The sequence below is a fragment of the Anser anser genome, assembly GCF_964211835.1.
Source record: "Anser anser genome assembly, contig: HAP1_SCAFFOLD_490, whole genome shotgun sequence".
Classification (NCBI taxonomy): Eukaryota; Metazoa; Chordata; class Aves; order Anseriformes; family Anatidae; genus Anser; species Anser anser.
This window is the reverse complement of record NW_028154125.1, coordinates 25952-45683: the sequence shown is the minus strand read 5'-3', so window position 1 is coordinate 45683 and position 19732 is coordinate 25952. Positions and strand designations below refer to the sequence as shown.

The 19732-nt window shown below is 64.1% G+C and overlaps 2 protein-coding genes across 2 annotated transcripts; one reads left to right on the top strand and one right to left on the bottom strand.

Moving 5' to 3' along the window:
• Positions 1-254: 254 nt before the first annotated feature.
• LOC310890766 (RNA-binding protein 10-like) lies at positions 255-14223 on the bottom strand (the record flags this gene model as incomplete). The annotated part of the gene is given in 15 exon segments (XM_083853100.1): positions 255-414; positions 1424-1521; positions 1777-1847; positions 1850-1870; positions 1873-1935; positions 2633-2786; positions 3286-3305; positions 4187-4247; positions 5521-5607; positions 8277-8350; positions 11125-11194; positions 12137-12316; positions 12414-12582; positions 13103-13134; positions 14149-14223. Coding segments are annotated over 14 exon segments (1245 nt in total). The 5' UTR covers positions 13120-13134; positions 14149-14223.
• Positions 14224-14512: 289 nt separating this feature from the next.
• NDUFB11 (NADH:ubiquinone oxidoreductase subunit B11) lies at positions 14513-17242 on the top strand. Its single transcript, XM_083853101.1, has 3 exons — positions 14513-14674; positions 16674-16804; positions 16894-17242. Exons 1-3 carry the CDS (start codon positions 14537-14539, stop codon positions 17015-17017), a joined length of 393 nt encoding a protein of 130 aa, XP_083709227.1. The 5' UTR covers positions 14513-14536; the 3' UTR covers positions 17018-17242.
• Positions 17243-19732: the final 2490 nt, after the last annotated feature.

The following is a 19732-nucleotide window of genomic DNA, read 5'->3' as shown; positions in this document are numbered from 1 at the left end:
CCCCGCCCCAAACCACATGACCCTACCCGGAGCCAAGCCCCGCCCACCCGGCCCCGAAGCCCCGCCCCCTCCCCAAACCACGCCCAGCCCCCGCAAGCCACGCCCACTCCAATCAAGCCACGCCCCGGATTGAAGCCCCGCCCCCTTCACAGCCCCGCCCTCTTTAAGCCCCACCCCCTTTCAAGCCACACCCCCCTCCCTTCCCATAAGCCCTGCCCCCTGCCTCTTGGCCCCGCCCCCAAACCACGCCCCTCTTAGGCCACGCCCCTCTTAGGCCCCGCCTCCGATAGGCCTCGCCCCCCGGCCCCGCCCACCTGGGACAGCGCCCATTGGGCGGCGGCGATGGCCGTGGAGGCGACGGAGGCGGCGCTGGCGCGGGGCGGGCCCTCCCCTGGCCCCGCCCCCTGCACCTCCCTAGGGGGCGGGGTCACGTCAGGGCCACGCCCCCCAAAAAATTTGGGGCCTCGCTTCTGGGGGCGGGGCCTCAGCAGGGCTGGGGGCGTGGTTTGGGGCAGTGGGCGGGGCTTAAGAGGCAGAGGGGCGGGGCCTGTTGTGTGTAACGCACTGTGGGCGGGGCCTAGGCATTTGTGGGCGTGGTTTAGCGCTTGTGGGCGGGGCCCAGGCAATGGGCGTGGCCTCATGGGGATTCTGGGTAAGGGGGTGGGGCTTGGGCTAACCCCGGGGGGCGGGGCTTAAGGGCGTGTGGGCGGGGCTTACCGCAGGGCAGGGATTGGGTGGAGTGAGCGTGGCTTTTGGAAGTGGGCGGGGCTTTAGGACCGGTGGGCGGGGCGTCCGGTTGGTGGGCGGGGCCTGGAGTTGACGGGCGGGGCTTGGGGGCGAATGGGCGGGGCTTGAGCCTTCCCTAGGCTGCCCAGGGTTGTGGTTGTGGGCGGGGCTTGGGGGGCGGTGGGCGGGGCTTTAGGAGTGGTGGGCGGGGCCTGGAGGTGGTGGGCGGGGCTTGTGGCTGGTGGGCGGGGCTCGGGGGCGAATGGGCGGGGCTTGAGCCATCCATAGGCTGGCCAAGGACTGGGGGGGTGTGGTTGTGGGCGGGGCTTGGGGGCTGGTGGGCGGGGCTTTAGGGCCGGTGGGCGGGGCATGTGGTCGATGGGCGTGGCCTGGAGGTGGTGGGCGGGGTTTGAGGCTGGTGGGCGGGGCCTGAGGCTGGTGGGCAGGGCCTGGAGGCCGGTGGGCGGGGCTTGAGGCCGGTGGGCGGGGCCTGGAGGTGGTGGGCGTGGCTTGAGGCCGGTGGGCGGGGCTTGAGGCTGGTGGGCGTGGCTTGGGCCACTCTCGGCTGCCGTTCCCAGGGCTGCCGCTGCCCGGTGAATGGGATTTGGGGGAAAGGGGCGGGGCTAAGGGGCGGGGCGTGGCACGTGGGGGCGTGGCCTGGGGGGGAGTGGGCGTGGCCGGGGGGGCGTGGCCTGACCTCTTGGAGCCCTTGGCGAACTCCACGTTGATGCTCTTGCCGTCGATGTGCAGGGGGGGGTGCAGGGCCTGCAGCATCTGCAGCAGCTGCGACGCCTCCTGGGGAGGGGGGGGGACACAAAACGGGGGGGGGGGGGACAAGTGACCGAGGGGGGGTCAAAAAACCACGGGGACCCCCAGGTGCCATCGGGGGGGGGGGGCACAGGAGCACCCCAAACGATTTAGGGCTGTTGTAGGGTCGGGACCTGGAGGGAGAAGGGACCGGGGAGGGGATGGGGGCTTTGGGGGGGGGGATGAGGGGGGGGGGGGACGGAGGTGACGAAGTGGGGGGGGGGGGACGGGGGGGGCCCCCACCACGATGGTGGCCAGCTGGACGAAGGCGAAGCCGCGGTTGAGCTGGGTCTGGCGGTCCTTGATGACGCGGAGTTGGCGGCCGAGAGGGCGGCGAAGGGGCGAGGGCGGCCAGGATGGACTCGAGGCTGCTCTGGGGGTGCAGGTTGCGCAGGATGATGGCTGCGGGGGGGGGGGGGGGGGGGCACGGGGGGGGCAAATATTAAGGGGGGGGGGCCGTGGGATCACAGACGCCCCCCTGAATACCCCCGGAAAGCCCCCAAGTTTTCCCCCTGAGCCACCCAAATCCCAGGACCCCCAAGTTCCCCCCCCCAGCACCCCCCTCAGTTCCCCCCCCACACACACCCCACGGACCCCCCCCCCCCATGCCCCCCCACCCCCAAATGCTTCCAAATCACCCCCAGGACCCCCAGACCCCCCCCCAGTAACCCCCTGACCCCCAAAATCCTTCCGACCCCCCACCCCATACTAGTCCTCCTCAGGACCCCCAGACCCCCCCAAATCCCCCCAGAATCCCCCAAATCCCCCATAACCCCCCAAATTCCCCCATAACCCCCCCCCAGGACCCCCCCAGGACCCCCCCCAAATTCCCCCAGGACCCCCCAGACCCCCTATAGCCCCCCCCAAAGACCCCATAACCCCCCCCAGACCCTCCCAAATGCCCCCCGGACCCCAAATCCCCCCCAAATCCCCCCAGACCCCCCATAACCCCCAAAATCCCCCAGGACCCCCCCAAATTCCCCCAGGACACCCCCCGACCCCCTATAGCCCCCCCCAAAGACCCCATAAGCCCCCCAGACGCTCCCAAATGCCCCCGGACCCCAAATCCCCCCCAAATCCCCCCCCCCCCCAAACTCACTGTCATTGGCGTTGTCGGCTCCGGGCTCCGTCCCCCCTGAGGACCCCCCCGGGGTCCCCCCCAAAGTGGGGGTGTAGGGCTGGGGAGGGGCAGCAGCCCCCCCCACCGGGCACAAGCTCCGGTCGCGGCCCCCCCGGGCCCCGTTGCTCCGCTTCTGCACCCCAAAAAAACCCCACAGTCAGCGGCCGAACCCCAAATTGGGGGGGGGGGGTGGAACCCCAATATTGGAGAAAATAGTCCCAAAACCGGACGGTTGAACCCCAAAATTTGACGGTTGAACCCCAAATTGGAGGAGTGGGGCTCCAAAAGTTTGTGGAATAATCCAAAATTCGGGGTCTGAACCCCAAAATTTGAGGGCGAACCCCAAATTGGGGGGGTGAAACTACAAAAATTTGTGGAACGATCCCAAAATTTGGGGTCTGAACCTCAAAATTTGGTGGTTCAACCCCAAATTGGGGTGGTGGAACCCCAAAATTGGTGAAATAATCCTAAAATTCGGGGTGAACCCCAAAATTTGATGGGTGAACCCCGAATTGGGGGGGTGAAACTACAAAAAATTGTGGAATAATCCCAAAATTTGGGGTCTGAACCTCAAAATTTGGTGGTTCAACCCCAAATTGGGGTGGCGGAACCCCAGAATTTGGGAGCTGAACCCCAAAACTTGGCTGAACCCCTAATTGGGGGGAGGGAAACCCCAAAATTGGTGAAATAATCCCAAAATTGGGGGTGAAAACCAGAATTTGAGGGTTGAACCCCAAATTGAGAGGGTGAAACTCCAAAATTTCATAGAATAACCCCCAAATTTGGGGTGTGAACCTCAAAATTTGACAGCTAAACCCCAAATTCGGGGCGTGAAACTACAAAAATTTGTGGAATAAACCCAAAATTTGGGAGCTGAACCCCAAAATTTGATGGGTGAACCCCGAATTGGGGGGGTGAAACTACAAAAATTTGTGGAATAATCTCAAAATTTGGGGTCTGAACCTCAAAATTGGATGGTTGAACCCCAAACCGGGGGGGTGGAACTCCAAAATTTTACGGAATCCACCCAAAATCTCATGCTTTAATCCCAAAATTTGGTGGCCGAATGCCAAAATTTTGTTGTCAGATCCCAAAATGTGGGGATTGAACCCCAAAATTTGGAGCCTAAACCTCCCAGTTTTGGGGTCGAGCCCCGATATTTGGTAGCGTGGCTCCGAACTACCCCAAATTGGGTGAGGAAACCCAAAATCTGGGGTTTTAACACCAAAATGTGGGAGTGGAACCCCAAACTCCGACAGAGCCCCCAAAATTTAGGAGTTGTACCCCAAAACTCAGTCCCCAGCCCCCCAAATTTCCTAAACCACCCCAAAATTCCTCGCCCCCCCCCCCCTCCCCCCATTTGTCTGAGGACCCCTAAGGGAAGCTTGGGGGAAAAACTTGGGGTCTCCCAGATAGTTTTGGGGCGAAACCCGGCAATTTTGGGGCCAATCAGAGGAAATTGAACGGGCTTTTGGGGTTCTAAAGGGCACCGAGGGTTTTGGGGTGAAAACGGGCGGTTTTGGGGCGACTCACCGGCTTTAGGGACGCCGCATTTGAAGCACTTCTCCCGGCGCTTGAAGTTCTGCACCCCGCACTGCCAGGAGCCCCCAAAACCCCCAGGTTTTGCCCCAAATCCTCCCGGAGCCCCCCAGATCTCCCCCCTGCCCTAAATCTCCCCAATTTGCCCCAAAATCCCCCCCCCAAAGCCCCCAGGCTTCCGCCAGCCCCCCCCCAAACCTCCCCGCACCCCAAAACCCCCCGAAACCCCCCAATTTTTACCAACGCTCCCCAGGGACCCCCAAAACCCTCCCAAGCGCCCCCCCGGGGCCCCTTTAACCCCCCCCGGCCCCCCGCAGATTCCCCAGGACCCCCCCAGGCCCCCCCAAACCCCTCCAACCCCCCCAGGACCCCCCCAAAACCCCCCAGGACCCCTCTCAGGACCCCCCCCAGGAGACCCCCAAAAACCCCCCATGACCCCCCCCAAAACCCCCAGGACCCCCCAAAATCACCCAGGACCCCCCCCAAACCCCCCAAGACCCCCCTCGGGACCCCCCCAAACCCCCCAGGACCCCCCTCAGGACCCCCAAAACCCCCCAGGACCCCCCAGGATCCCCCCAAAACCCCCCCATGACCCCCCCCAAAACCCCCAGGACCCCCCCAAACCCCCCCAGACCCCCCCAAAATCCCCTGCCCCCCCCCCTCGGACCCCCCCATACCCCCCAAGACCCCCCCCAAGACCCCCCCAAACCCCCTTAACCACCCCCCAGGACCCCCCCTTAACCCCCCAGGACCCCCCTTTAACCCCCCCTTACCCCCCCAGACCCCCCCTAAAAGCCCCCAGGACCCCCCCAAAACCCCCCAGGACCCCCCAAACCCCCAGCACCCCCCCCAAAACCCCCCAGACCCCCCCCAAAACCCCCTGGCCCCCCCCCGGACCCCCCAAAACCCCCTTAACCACCCCCCAAACCCCCAAGACCCCCCTCAGGACCCCCCAAAACCCCCCAGGACCCCCCCTTTACACCCCAGACCCCCCCAAAACCCCCCAGGACCCCCCCCCAAAACCCCCCAGTACCCCCCAGGACCCTCCAAAACCCCCCACAGCCCCCCCTTTAACCCCCCTTACTCCCCCAAGACCCCCCCAAAACCCCCCACGACCCCCCCAAAACCCCCCAGGAGCCCCCAAAACCCTCCCCAGACCCCCAAAACCCCTTAACCACCCCCCAGGACCCCCCTTACCCCCCCCAGACCCCCCTTTACACCCCCAGACCCCCCCAAACCCCCCCCGCGCCCCCCAAGGACCCCCCCCAACCCCCCCTCACCCCCCCCAGGACCCCCCCCAACCCCCCCAACCCCCCCCCCCCCCCCACCTTGGCGCAGAGCCAGTCCTCGTTGACCTTGGGCTTGGGGTCGCTGTAGTGCAGGGAGACGCGCTGCCCCAGCAGGCTCAGCCCCTGCTGCGGGGGGGGACACGGGGGGGTCGCACACACCAGTCCCGACCAGTCCGAGCCCAGTATAAACCAGTGCGAGCCCACCGGGGCTGGGAGGGGAGCGGCGCAGGGCACCAAGCACCAGTACGGCCCGGTGAGGCCGGCCCGGGGGGGCGCCGCAGGGGGGTTGGGCTGCTGGGGGGGCGTCGCTGCAGGCCGGTAAGCACCAGTATAGACCAGTAACACCCAGTACACACCAGTAACACCCAGTACGGACCAGTAACACCCAGTGCACACCAGTAACACTCAATACAGACCAGTAACCACCAGTATAGACCAGTAACCACCGGTATAAACCACTAACCATCAGTACAGACCAGTAACCCCCAGTACAGACCAGTAACACCCAGTACAGACCAGTAACCCCTAGTAAAGACCAGTAACCCCCAGTAAAGACCCGTAACCCACAGTACAGACCAGTAACCACAGCTATAGACCAGTAACCACCAGTATAACCTTGTAATGATCAGTACAGACCAGTAACCCTCAGTGCAAACCAGTAACTACCAGTACAGACCAGTAACCACAGCTATAAACCAGTAACCACCAGTATAACCTAGTAAGGATCAGTACAGACCAGTAACCACCAGTACAAACCAGAAACCCCCAGTACAGACCAGTAACCCCCGCTATAGACCAGTAACCACCAGTATAACCTAGTAAGGATCAGTACAGACCAGTAACCCCCAGTGCAAACCAGTAACCACCAGTACAGACCAGAAAGTCCCAGTACAGACCAGAGACCCCCAGTACAAACCAGTAACCACCAGTATAAACCGGTAACCACCCATACAAACTAGTACCCAGCAGAATAGACCAGTAGCCACCAGTACAGACCAGTAAGCACCAGTATACACCGGTAACCACCACTATGAACCAGTCTGCACCAGTACAGGCCAGTAAGCACCAGTATACACCAGTAACCACCACTATGAACCACCCTGCACCAGTACAGACCAGTAACCGCTATCTTAGACCACTAACCACCAGTACAGACCACTAACCACCAGTACAGACCACTAGCCACCAGTACAGACCACTAACCACCAGTATAGAACAACAACCACAACTACAGACCAGTAACCCCCAGTACACACCACTAACCACCCCCAACAGGTCTGCAACGGTACAGACCAGTAACTACCAGTACAAACCAGTAACCACCACTATAGACCACAAACCACCAGTACAAACCAGTAACCACCAATATACATCCCTAACTGCTGCTATAAACCAGTTTGTACCAGTACAAACCAGTAAGCGCCCACGCAAACCAGTAACCATTACTGTAAACCATCAGCCACGTACACCAGTAGCCACCAGTATAAACCAGAAACTCCCAGTATAAACCAGAAGCCCCCAGTATAAACCAGTAACCCCCAATAAACCCCAATGAACACCAGCATAGACCAGTAGTCACCAGTATAGACCAGTAAGCACCCGACAAACGTCCCAGAAAGGACTCAGCTGCCCCATCCACCAGTACAAACCAGTAACCACCAATACTAACCAGTAACCACCAGTATAAACCAGTAAGTCTGCCATAAAAGACACCATAGAAAATGCAGAGCTCTCTGGCTCACCACTATAAACCAGTAGCCCCCAGTATAAACCAGTGACCTCCTCCAAACATCAACACAGAAAGTAACCGAGCGCCTGGACCACCAGTACACACCAGTAACCACCGGTACAGACCAGTAGCCACCAGTGCAGACCAAAAACCACCAGTACAGACCAGTAGCTACCAGTACAGACCAGTAGTTACCAGTACACGCCAATAGCCACCAGTACAGACCAGTAGCTACCAGTACAGACCAGCAGCCACCAACACAGACAAGCAGCCACCAGCACAGGCCAGTAAGCACCAGTACAGACCAGAATCCACCAGTACAGACCAGTAGCTACCAGTACACACCAGTAACCACCAGTACAGACCGATAGCCACCAGTGCAGACCAGTAGCCACCAATATAGATCAGTAGCCACCAGTACAGACCAGTAACCACCAATAAACAGCAGTAACCACCAGTAAACACCAGTAGCCCCCAGTACAAACCAGTAGCCACCCGTACAGACCAGTAGCCACCAGTACAAGCCAGCAGCCACCAGTACAGACCAGGAGCCACCAGTACAGACCGGGAGCCACCAGTACAAACCAGTAACCACCAGTACAGACCAGTAGTCACCAGTACAAGCCAGCAGCCACTAGTACAGACTGGGAACCACCAGTACAGACCAGTAGCCACCAGTACAAATCAGTAACCACCAGTACAAACTGGTAGACACCAGTACAAACCAGTAACCACCAGTACAGACCAGTAGCCACCAGTACAGACCAGTAGCCACCAGTACAAGCCAGCAGCCACGAGTGCAGACCGGGAGCCGCCAGTACAGACCAGTAGCCACCAGTACAAACCAGTAAGCACCAGCACAACACCCCCCCCCCCCAGGCCCCCCGGAAGCCACCCCAGCCCGCGGGCCTCCAGCAGCGACCAGCACGAACCAGTAACCGCCCTCCGCCCCGCCCCCGCCCCAAGGGGACCCCGCGGGGGGGTGGGGGTGGGGGGGAACCGGTCCTTTGGGTGCCCCCCCACCCTGGGGTGCCCCCCCAGCCCCCCCCCCCGGGGGGACAGCCACCTGGTTGGCGTCCATCCAGCGCGCCGCGTCCTGGACGTGGTGGAACTCCACGAAGGCGAAGCCGCGGCTCTGACCTGGAAGGAGCCGGCGCTCAGGGGGGGGAGCACCCATGGGTGCTCCCTGCCACCCCGGCACCCCCCCCCATGCACCCCCCTGGGTTGGGTATGGGAATTGGTTGGGGGTGGGGACGGGCGCCCTTGGGTGCTCCCGGTGGCCTTCGAGGCTTCTCAGGGGGTTTGGGATGGCTTGGGGTGGGGAGGGGCACCCATGGGTGCTCCCGGGATTCTCCAAGACTCATGGGGTTGGGCACGGGCACCCATGGGTGCCCCTAGGGTCCTCCAAGACTCACTGAGTTGGGTATGAGCATGCTTGGGTCGGGTACGGGCACCCACGGGTGCTCCAAGACTCATTGGGTTGGGTATGGGCATCTTTGGGCGAGTAGAAGCACCCATGGGTGCTCCTGGGATCCTCTGAGACTTGTGGGGTTGGGTATGGGCACCCTGGGGTTAGGAACGGGCACCCATGGGTGCTCCAAGACTCATTGGGTTGGGCATGAGTACCCTTGAGTTGAGTACAGGCACCCTTGTGTTGGGTAGGAGCACCCATGGGTGCTCTTGAGATCCTCCAAGATGTTTGAAGCTGAGTATGGGCACCCTTAGGTTAGGTACGGGCACCCATGGGTGCTCCTGGGCTCCTCCAAATCCTTTTGGGTTGGGTACGGGCAGCCTTGGGTTGGGTATGGGCACCCATGGGTGCTCCGGAGACCTCCTGGCACCCCGTTGGTTGCAGACAGACAGCAATGGGGCCTACCTGGAAGTCCCTATATTGAGCAGGGGCACCCATGGGTGCTCCCAGGACCCCCCAGGACCCCTTGGGTTGAGAAGGGGCACCCATGGGACTTCCCTGGGAACCCCCCAGGATCCTCAGGGGCGGGACCAGGCACCCATGGGTGCTCCTGAGGTCTCTTGGGGTGTACGTGAGCACCTGTGGGTGATCTGGGGAGCAGGGTTGGCACCCCTGGGTGCCACCTGGGGATGGCACAGCACCCCTGGGTGCTCCTGGGGATGGGATGAGCAACACGGGGCACCCCCTGGGCACCCCTGGGCGCCCCTAGGCATGGGACCGGCACCCCTGGGTGCCCCTTGGGCAGGAGTTGGGCACCCCTGGGTGCCCCAAAGTACAATGGAGCACCCAAGGGTGCCCCTGGGAATAGGACTGGCACCCCTGGGTGCCCCTTGGCTATGGATCAGCACCCCTGGGTGCTCCTGGGGACGGGATGAGCAACACGGGGCAACCCCTGGGCACCCCTGGGCGCCCCTAGGCATGGGACCGGCACCCCTGGGTGCCCCTTGGGCAGGAGTTGGGCACCCCTGGGTGCCCCAAAGTACAATGGAGCACCCAAGGGTGCCCCTGGGAATAGGACTGGCACCCCTGGGTGCCCCTTGGCTATGGATCAGCACCCCTGGGTGCTCCTGGGAAGGGGATGGGCACCCCTGGGTGCCTCCAAGTATGGCTCTGGCACCCCTGGGTGCTCCCTGGGTATCTGTGGGCACCCCTGGGTGGCCCCCTACTGCGGGTCCAGCACCCCTGGGTGCCCCGGGGACGGGATGGGCACCCCTGGGTGCCCCCAGGAAAGATGACCAGCACCCCTGGGTGCTCCTAGAGAAAGGATGGGCACCCCTGGGTGCCCCCTGAGGTGGGACTGGCACCGCTGGGTGCCCCTAGGGATGGGATTGGCACCCCTGGGTGCCCCCTGAGGTGGGACCGGCACCCCTGGGTGCCCCTGTGGATGGGATTGGCACCCCTGGGTGCCCCTTTCCTATGGCACAGCACCCCTGGGTGCTCCTGGAGATGGGATGAGCACCCCTGGGTGCCCCCTGTGAACAGGACTGGCACCCCTGGGTGCCGCTGGGGATGGGACTGGCACCCCTGGGTGCCCCCTGAAGTGGGACTGGCACCCCTGGGTGCCCCTGTGGATGGGATGGGCACCTCTGGGTGCCCCCTTTCTATGGCACAGCACCCCTGGGTGCTCCTGGAAACGGGATGAGCACCCCTGGGTGCCCCCTGTGAACAGGACTGGCACCCCTGGGTGCCCCTGGGGATGGGATGGGCACCCCTGGGTGCCCCCTGAGATGGGACCGGCACCCCTGGGTGCCCCTGTGGATGGGATGGGCACCTCTGGGTGCCCCCTGAGATGGGATCGGCACCCCTGGGTGCCCCTTTTCTATGGCATAGCACCCCTGGGTGCTCCTAGAAATGGTATGGGCACCTCTGGGTGCTCCCTTCCTATTGCACAGCACCTCTGGGTGCTCCTGGATGTGAGATAAGCACCCCTGGGTGCCCCTAGACACGGGATGGGCACCTCTGGGTGCCCCCTGACAACAGGACCAGCACCCCTGGGTGGCCCTGGGGAAGGGACTGGCACCCCTGGGTGCCCCCTTTGTACTGCACAGCACCCCTGGGTGCCCCTGGGGATGGGATGGGCACCCCTGGGTGCCCCCTGAGAACAGGACTGGCACCCCTGGGTGCCCCCTGGGGATGGACCTGGCACCCCTGGGTGCCCCCTTTCTACTTCACAGCACCCCTGGGTGCCCCCCAAGTCCGCCTCAGCACCCCTGGGTGCTCCCGAGTGTTAAACCAGCACCCCTGGGTGCCCCTTCAGCGCGGGCCGAGCACCCCTGGGTGCCCCCGGTGTGGCAGGGACGCCCCCCCAGCACCCTCAGGACCCTGCGGCACAGTCAGAGCTGGGCCCCCGAGCTACAAGGGCGTCCCCCCCAACCCCCCCAGAGGGGACCCGGGTGTCCCTTGGGTGCCCCCCACCCTGGGGCCGCCGCCGCCCCGGGCTCACCTGAGGACTTGTTGCGCATCAGCCGCACCTCCCGGGGCTGCACCCCCTGCGCCTGCAGCTGCGCCCGGATCTGGGGGGGGGGACGGGGGACACGGGGGTCAGGGGGGGGCCCCAAATTTTGGGGGGGGGCCCCCAATTTGGGGGGGACCCCGAATTTTGGGGGGGGGCCCCCAATTTGGGGGGGGACCCCGAATTTTGGGGGGGGGACCCCGAATTCGCGGGGCACCCCCATGGCAGGGGGAGGTGGCGCCCAGGGGCAGCGGTGCAGCAGGGGCGGCCCCGGGCAGTCGGGTGGATGGGTACCCCAAGGGGGCGTGGCCTAAGAGGGGCGTGGTTTGGGGTGGGTGTGGCTTGGGGCAGGGGGCGTGGCCAAGGCGAGGGGCGTGGCCAAGCACCTCCACTGAGGGATTTAAAGGGCCGGCGCCCCGCCGAGGGAATGGGGGAATCTGATAGGACGGGGGCATGAGTGGGCGTGGCCAACGCAAATGGGCGTGGCCAAGGCAGAGTGGGCGTGGCCATGCAAATGGGACTCAGGCCGTGTGGGGGGGGTGTTAAAGGGCCGGCGCCCCCCAGGGGTGGCTGGGGGCACTTAAGTGGGTGTGGCCAAAAAGAAATGGGTGTGGCCAAGGGGGCGTGGCCAAGGTGGGAGTGGCCCAGGTGGGGGCGTGGCTAGGACTAAGGGGCGTGGCCACACCCTCCGTGGAGTCATATTGCAGCAGACGATTTAAAGGGCCAGCGCCCCCCCGAAGGGCACGGGGCTAAACCAGGGGGCGTGGCCAAAACTAAGGGGGCGTGGTTAAACAGAGGGGGGCGTGGCTACCCCCGGGGGCGTGGCCACATCCTCCCTGACCTCCTATTAGAAGGAATAATTTAAAGGGCCAGCGCTCCTCTAAAAGAGCGCTACCGAACCGAGGTGGTCGGCTCCCCCCCGAAAGTGGGCGTGGCTTCCCCGAAAGCGGGCGTGGCTCCCCCAAAGGGGGCGTGGCTTCTCCCCAAAGGGGGCGTGGCTTACGTCATTCTCGGTGGCGGCCTGGGGCAGCATGCGCAGCATGACGATGGTGCTGGCGCGCGGCTCCTCCTCGGGCGCCTCGGGCCGGTAATCCTGGTCCCGGTAATCGCCGTCGGCCCCGAAGGGCAGCGCCGCCGGGGGGGGGTCGCGCTTCCGGGGGGGCTCCGCGCCCTCGTAGGACCCCTGCGATAAATTGGGGGGGTGGGGGGGGGGTGTCACAAAATAGCAGGGGTCAGGGTTGGGGGGGGATGCCGGAACCGGGGGGCGTCCCTGCGCTTACCTGCGGGGGGGTCCCCGGGTTGGGGGTGCCCTCCGGGGGCCCCCCGTAGCCGCGATAGTCCATGTCGCGATAGTCGTGGTCGCGCTGGCTGCGGGACCCCCCCCCGGGGGGGGTTTCCTCGGAGGGGGGCGCCCCGCCGTAGCGGCCCGTCCGGTCACCCCGGCCGCCCCTGGGGGATTTGGGGGGGGGGGTGGGTTTAAAGAGGGTCCCCAATTTGTGTCCCTCCCCCCCCCCGGAGGCGGAAATGTTCTCCTCCCCCCTCCCCCTTTTGGGGTCCAACCCCCCTTATGGGGTCCCCCCTATGTCCCCCTATTTTAGTCCCCCCCCCTTTCTGAGGTGCTACCCCCTTTTTTGGGGTCCCATCCCCCTTTTCGGGCTCCCCCCTTTCTTGGGGTCCCCCCCTTTTTGTGCCCCCCTCTCTTGGAGTCCCTCCCATGTCCCTCTCTTTTAGGGTCCCCCCTCTTTTTGGGGTCCCCCCTCTTTTTGGGGTCCCTCCCCCCCTTGTGAAGTTCCTCCCCCACATTTGGGGGTCTTCCTCCCCCCCCATTTTTGGGGTCCCCCCCCCTTTTCGGATCCCTCCCCCCTTTTTTGGGTCTCCCCCCCTTTTGGGGTGTCCCCCCTTTTTGAGGTCCCATCCCCCTTTTTGGGTTCCCCCCCCTTTTGAGTCCCCCCCCCCCGTTTTCTCCTACCTGCGCTCATACTCCATGGCCGACGCTGGCACCTGTAAGGGACGCTGCAACTGGGTGAACTGGAAGGGACTGGGGCAACTTGGAGACACTGGGGAGGACTGGGGGGGGACTGGGAGGTGACTGGGAGAGAGTTGGTGGGAAATAGGGGAAGCTGGGAGGGACTGGGATGAACTGGGGAGGCTCTGGAAGGCACTGGGAGGGAAATGAGAGGAAATGGGATGAATTGGAAGGAAGTGGGAAGGGACTGGGAGAAACTGGGACGGAGTGGGGTGAACTGCAAGGGAACTGGGATGAGCTGGGAGGCTACTGGGAGGGACTGGGAAGCACTAGAGTGAACTGGGAGGGCACTGGGAGGACGCTGGGATGAACTGGGAGGCACTGGGAGGCATTGGGATGAACTGGGAGGGCACTGGGGTGAATTAGAAAGCACTGGGACAGGACTGGGAAGGCACTGGGGCTCACTGGGATGAACTGGGGCTCACTGGGAGGATACTGGGATGAACTGAGAGGAACTGGGAGGCACTGGGATGAACTGGTGGTCACGAGAGAGTACTGGGACAACACTGGGAGGCATTAGGAGTTACTGGAATTAACTGGGAGCCACTGGGAGGCAGTAGGAGGGTACTGGAGGTCACTGGGAGGCACTGGGATGAACTGGTGGTCACTGGGAGGACACTGGGACAGGACTGGGAAAGGAACTGGGGTGAACTGGGGCTGACTGGGAGGCACTGGGACAAACTGGGGCTCCCCGGGCGCTGCCCCCCCCAAGGCCATCACCCACCCATAAGCCCCTCCCCCTAATTAGCATACACCGCCCCGCCCCTCAAAGCCCCGCCCACCGAACCACCCAATCACAGCGCTCGCCCGGCGCCAAACCCCGCCCCCTCGCTCCCTCCCCACCAATCACCGCCCTCGCCGGGCCCCCGGGGCCTCCCGGTGAGCCCCGCCCCTCCCCGTTAAAACCCCGCCCTCCCCGGTAAGCTCCGCCCCCTCCCGTTAAGCCCCGCCCCTCCCCGTTAGGCCCCGCCCCCCGGGCCCGCTCCCACCTCCCCGCTCCGCTCCGCCGCCGCCGCTCCCGAGCCACAAAATGGCGGCGCCGCGCCGCGCACGCCCCGCCCCGCGCGCCTCGCCCCGCCCCCGCCGCGCCTCCATTGGCCGCCGCGCCCGCCCGTCTGCCCGGCGCCACCGCCCATTGGGTGAAGCTCGGCGGGGGGGCGGGCCGCCGCGGCGCCATTGGCTAGCGCGCGGCGGGCTCGCTCGCTGATTGGCTAGCGCCGCGCGGAGGAGGGACGAGCCTCGAGGGGGCGGGACGAGCCGCGAGGGGGCGGGACGAGCCGGCAGAACTCACTCCCTATTGGCCGAGGAGGCGAGGCGGCGCGCTCTGATTGGCCGGCCCGGCGGCGGAAGGGGCGGGGGCGCAGTTCCGGGGCAACCATGGCGGCGCTGGGGCGGGCGGTGCGGGCGCTGCGGTCTGGGGTGCGGGGGCGCTCGGCGGGGCCGCCCGGGGCCGTGGCGCTGCCGCTGGGGGCCGGGGCCCACGAGGAGGAGCCCATGGCGGAGGCGCAGCGCAAGGTGGGCGGGGACAGGGGGCAAGGGCAAGGGGCGGGGCCTCCGGGAGGGGGCGGGGCCTAGGAAGGGAGCCGGGGAGGTGGGCGGGGCCATGGGGCAAGGGGCGGGGCCTACTGGAGGGGGCGGGGCCTGGTGGAGGGGGCGGGGAAGGGGCGGGGCTTAATGGAGGGGGCGGGGCCTGAGCAAGGGCTTGGGGCGGGGCTTGGGGCTTGGGGGGCGGGGCCTGTTCTGTGCCAATGGGGGGGATTTGGGGCAAATTGGGGGGATTTGGGGTCATTGGGGGGGATTTGGGGTCATTGGGGGGGATTTGGGGCGAATTGGGGGGATTTGGGGCAAAATGGGGGGGATTTGGGGCAAAATGGGGGGGATTTGGGGCAAAATGGGGGGGATTTGGGGTGAATTGGGGGGGATTTGGGGCGAATTGGGGGGATTTGGGGTCATTGGGGGGGATTTGGGGCGAATTGGGGGGATTTGGGGCAAAATGAGGGGGATTTGGGGTCATTGGGGGGGATTTGGGGCGAATTGGGGGGATTTGGGGCAAAATGAGGGGGATTTGGGGTCATTGGGGGGGATTTGGGGCGAATTGGGGGGATTTGGGGCAAAATGAGGGGGATTTGGGGCAAAATGAGGGGGATTTGGGGCAAAATGAGGGGATTTGGGGCGAATTGGGGGGATTTGGGGCAAAATGAGGGGGATTTGGGGCGAATTGGGGGGGATTTGGGGCGAATTGGGGGGGATTTGGGGCGAATTGGGGGGGATTTGGGGCGAATTGGAGGGGATTTGGGGCAAAATGGGGATTTGGGGCGAATTGGGGGGGATTTGGGGCAAAATGGGGGGATTTGGGGTCATTGGGGGGGATTTGGGGCGAATTGGGGAGGATTTTGGATTATTGGGGGGGATTTGGGGCGAATTGGGGGAGATTTGGGGCAAATTGGGGGGGATTTGGGGCAAATTGGGGGGGATTTGGGGCGAATTGGGGGGGATTTTGGATTATTGGGGGGGATTTGGGGCAAATTGGGGGGGATTTGGGGATTTCGGTGGGGGCTTGGGGGGAGATCGGGGGATTTGGGGTCATTGGGGGGGATTTGGGGCGAATTGGGGGGGATTTGGGGCAAATTGGGGGGGATTTGGGGCGAATTGGAGGGGATTTTGAATTATTTGGGGGGGATTTGGGGCAAATTGGGGGGGATTTGGGGCGAATTGGAGGGGATTTTGAATTATTGGGGGGGATTTGGGGCGAATTGGGGGGATTTGGGGCAAAATGAGGGGGATTTGGGGTCATTGGGGGGGATTTGGGGCGAATTGGGGGGGATTTTGGATTATTGGAGGGGATTTGGGGCAAATTGGGGGGATTTGGGGATTTCGGTGGGGGCTTGGGGGGAGATCGGGGGATTTGGGGTTATTTGGGGGCGGTTTGGGATTGTTTGGGGGGGGGCTGGGAGGTTTGGGGGCTGTTTTGGGGGGGTTGGGGGGCTTTGGGGTTATTTGGGGGGGGAAATTGGGGGTCTGGGGTTATCGGGGGGGAATTTGTAAGGTTTGGGGTTATTTGTAGGGAAATTGGGGCTGTGGGTGTTATCTGGGGGGGGATTTGGAGGTTTGGGGTTCTTTGGGGGGGATTTTGGGGTTATTTGGGGGAGATTGGGGGTCTGGGTGTTTTTGGGGTTATTTGGGGGGAAATTGGGGGTCTGGGTGTTTTTGGGGGGCGGGATTTGGAGGTTTGGGGTTATTTGGGGGGATTTTGGGGTTATTTGGGGGGAAATTGGGGCTCTGGGGTTATCTGGGGGGGGGGATTTGGAGGTTTAGGGTTATTTCGGGGGGATTTGGGGGTTATTTGGGGGAACTTTGGGGTCACCCGCGCGCGATTCGGGCTTTATTTGTGGCAAAACCGTCTCTCCGCGCGTTACGGGGGGGGGGTCAATTCGGAACCTTCGGGGTTCCGCTGGGGGAGGGGGGGGCCACCTCACCCTTTATATTTTTTTGGGGTCCCCCCCCCCCCCGGCAGAACCCCGACTACCACGGCTTCTCCGCCGACCCCGCGGCCGACGCGGCCAACATGCGCGCCGCCTTCCTGGCCGGCGTCTCGGGGGCGCTGGTGCTGGGCGCCGTCTTCGTGCACTACCTGCCCGACTACGGGTGAGAAAAGGGGGGGGGGGGGGGGCACGGGGGGGGGGCTCCGGGGACCCCCCCAGACCCTAAATTTTGTCTCTTTGCCCCCCCCCAAGGCTGCAGGAGTGGGCGCGGCGCGAGGCCGAGCGGCGGATCCGGGAGCGGGAGCGCCGGGGGCTGCCCCTGCTCGACTCCGACTACTACGACCCCGCGCGCCTCGCGCTGCCCCCCCCGGAGTGAACGGGGACCCCCCCCCAACTCCCGGGACCCCCCCCACCTCCTGGGACCCCCCCCCTTCCCGGGACCCCCCCCCGGGAGCCCTCTCGGAGCCCCAGGAGCGAGCAGGGACCCCCAGGACCCCCCCTCAGACCTCCAGAACCCCCCTCGGACCCCCAAAACTCCCCCCAGGACCCCCCTCAAACCCCCAGGACCCCCCCTCAAATCTCCAGGACCCCCCCTCAGATTCTCAGGACCCCCCCTTGAATCCCCAGGACCCCCCTCAGACACCCAAAACCCCCCCCGGGACCCCCCCTCAGACTCTCAGGACCCCCCTCAGACCCCCAGATCCCCCCCAGACTCTCAGACCCCCCCCCCTCAGACCCCCAGGACCCCCCTCGGACCCCCACACCCTCCCTTGGACCCCCCCAGGACCCCCCCTCAGACTCTCAGGACCCCCCTGGACCCCCAGACCCCCCCCTCAAACCTCCAGGACCCCCCCTCAGACTCTCAGGACCCCCCCTGGACCCCCAGGACCCCCCCTTGGACCCCCCCCTCGGACCCCCCCCCCCCCCCTTGACCCCCCAGACCCCCCTCAGACTCTCAGGACCCCCCCTCGGACCCCCAGGACGCCCCCCCGACCCCCAGCCCCCCCCCTGCTCCCTCTTGGGGTCTCTCTTCCCCCCCCCCCCCCATGCAAATAAAATTTGGGGGCTCTCTCCGTCGCCGTGCTGCCTCTTTTTTTTTGGGGGGGGGGGGGGTGTTATAGATTCTATAGGTTCCTAGCAGGCCTTATACACACTATAGGGTCCGGGAGCTGTGCTGGGGTCTCCATAGTGCCCGCAGACCCCCCCCCGTGGCCCCCTATGGATCCCCTCCACCCCCCGAAGCCCCCCCCCGTGGCCCCTAAAGCCCCCCACGTGCCCCTATAGGTCCACCTATACATCTGTAGGCACCTATAGGTCTCCTATAGTCCCCCTGTGGGCCGCCACGCAGCCCCTATAGGCTCCCGCGGGTGCTCGCAGAGCCCCTATAGACACCTGCGTGCCCCTACAGCTCCCCCCTTCTCCCAACTCCCCCCCCAGAGAACCCCCCCTATAGGTTCCCACAGTCACCTATAGCCCTGCTATAGGCTCCGTGGGACCCTATAGCCACCCCCAGCACCCAGGAGCTCCTCTGCAGGCCCCTTATGGCTCCCCATAGGTGCCCATGAGACCCTGTGGTCTCCTATAGTCCCCCTATAGGCCTCTGTACCCCCCCCCATGGTTCCCTATAGTCCCCCCCAGCCCCCTATAGCTCCCCCGTGAGGTTCCTAAAGGCTCACCATGGGCCCCACAGGCTCCCATGCCCCCCTATAGACCCCTATAGTGCTGCTCTTGCCCTGCCCCAGCCCTCTGTGGGGTCCTATTGCTCCCCCGAGCCCCTATAGGGGCCCCTATAAGCCCCGCAGAGCACCTATAGTCTCCCAAAGAGGCCCTGCAGAGCTCCTCAAGCCCCCCATGGAATCCTGTTGCCCCCTAAGACCCTATAGACCCCGCTATAAGCCCATATAGCACCCCCAGACCCCTCCATACCCCCCCCAAAGAGCCCCTATAGGGATCCCCCAGCCCTCCATGGGCCCCTATAGCACCACAGACCCTTCTTTAACCCCCCCAGAGGCCCCCTATAGGGCCGCTGTGACATTCTACAAGCCCCTATAGGGTCACTGCAGCCATCCTGTTGTCCCCCTGAGGCCCTGTGGGGCCCCTATAGGACCTGGTAGCCCCCCCTAGAACCCCCAAGGTCCCCTATAGGGCATCTGCAGGGCCCCTATGGGGCACATATAGGGTTCTATAACCCCTATGGGTCACCAAAGGGCATCTGCGGAGCCCCTATAAGCCCCTATAGGATTTTGTGAGCCCCATAAGGCATCTGTGGGGCTCCTACAGGGCATATACTGGGTTCTGTGAGCCCCTATAGGCTTCTATAGGGCACCCGGGGGGGCCTATAGGGCACATGTATGGTTCTATAAGCCGCTGAGGACTCATCGAAAACATGTACGATTCTATAAGTACCTGTGGGCCCCTATAGGGTACACACAGGGCTCTATAGGTCCCTACAGGGCACCTGTGGGGCCCCTACAAGGCACATACAGGCTTCTGTGTGCCCCTATAGGGGCCCTACAGGGTCTTACGACCCCTGAGGGCCCCTATAGGGCACCCGTGGGGCCCCTGTAGGACACTTGTAGGGTTCGGAGAGCCCCTGTAGGGCCCCTATAGGGCCCCTATAGGGTTCCATAGGCCCCTATAGATTTCCACAGGCCCCCATAAGCCCCTACTGGCCCCCATAGGTCCCCCCAGGCTTCTATAGGCCCCAATGGGCCCCTATAGAGCTCCATAGGCCCCTATAGGCCCCCATAGGCCTCTATAGGACCCTATAGGCTGCTATAGGCCTCCATAGGCCCCCACAGGCTTCTGTAGGCCCCAATGGGCCCCTATAGAGCTCCATAGGCCCCTATAGGCCCCCATAGGCTGCTACAGGACCCTATAGGCTCCCATAGGCCCCTATAGGCCCCCATAGGCTGCTACAGGACCCTATAGGCTCCCATAGGCCCCTATAGAGCTCCACAGGCCCCTGTAGGCCCCCATAGGCCGTTATAAGACCCTACAGGCTCCCATAGGCCCCTATAGAGCAACACAGGCCCCTATAGCCCCCGTAGGCTGCTATAGGCCCCTATAGGCCCCCACAGGCCCCTACAGG

Bases quoted from the DNA above. Each gene is read 5' to 3' on its own strand.
- NDUFB11 (XM_083853101.1), top strand. From the start codon at position 14,537: ATGGCGGCGCTGGGGCGGGCGGTGCGGGCGCTGCGGTCTGGGGTGCGG. The intron at 14,675-16,673 runs GTGGGCGGGGAC...CCCCCCCGGCAG, and splicing joins TGGCGGAGGCGCAGCGCAAG to AACCCCGACTACCACGGCTT. The intron at 16,805-16,893 runs GTGAGAAAAGGG...CCCCCCCCCAAG, and splicing joins CACTACCTGCCCGACTACGG to GCTGCAGGAGTGGGCGCGGC.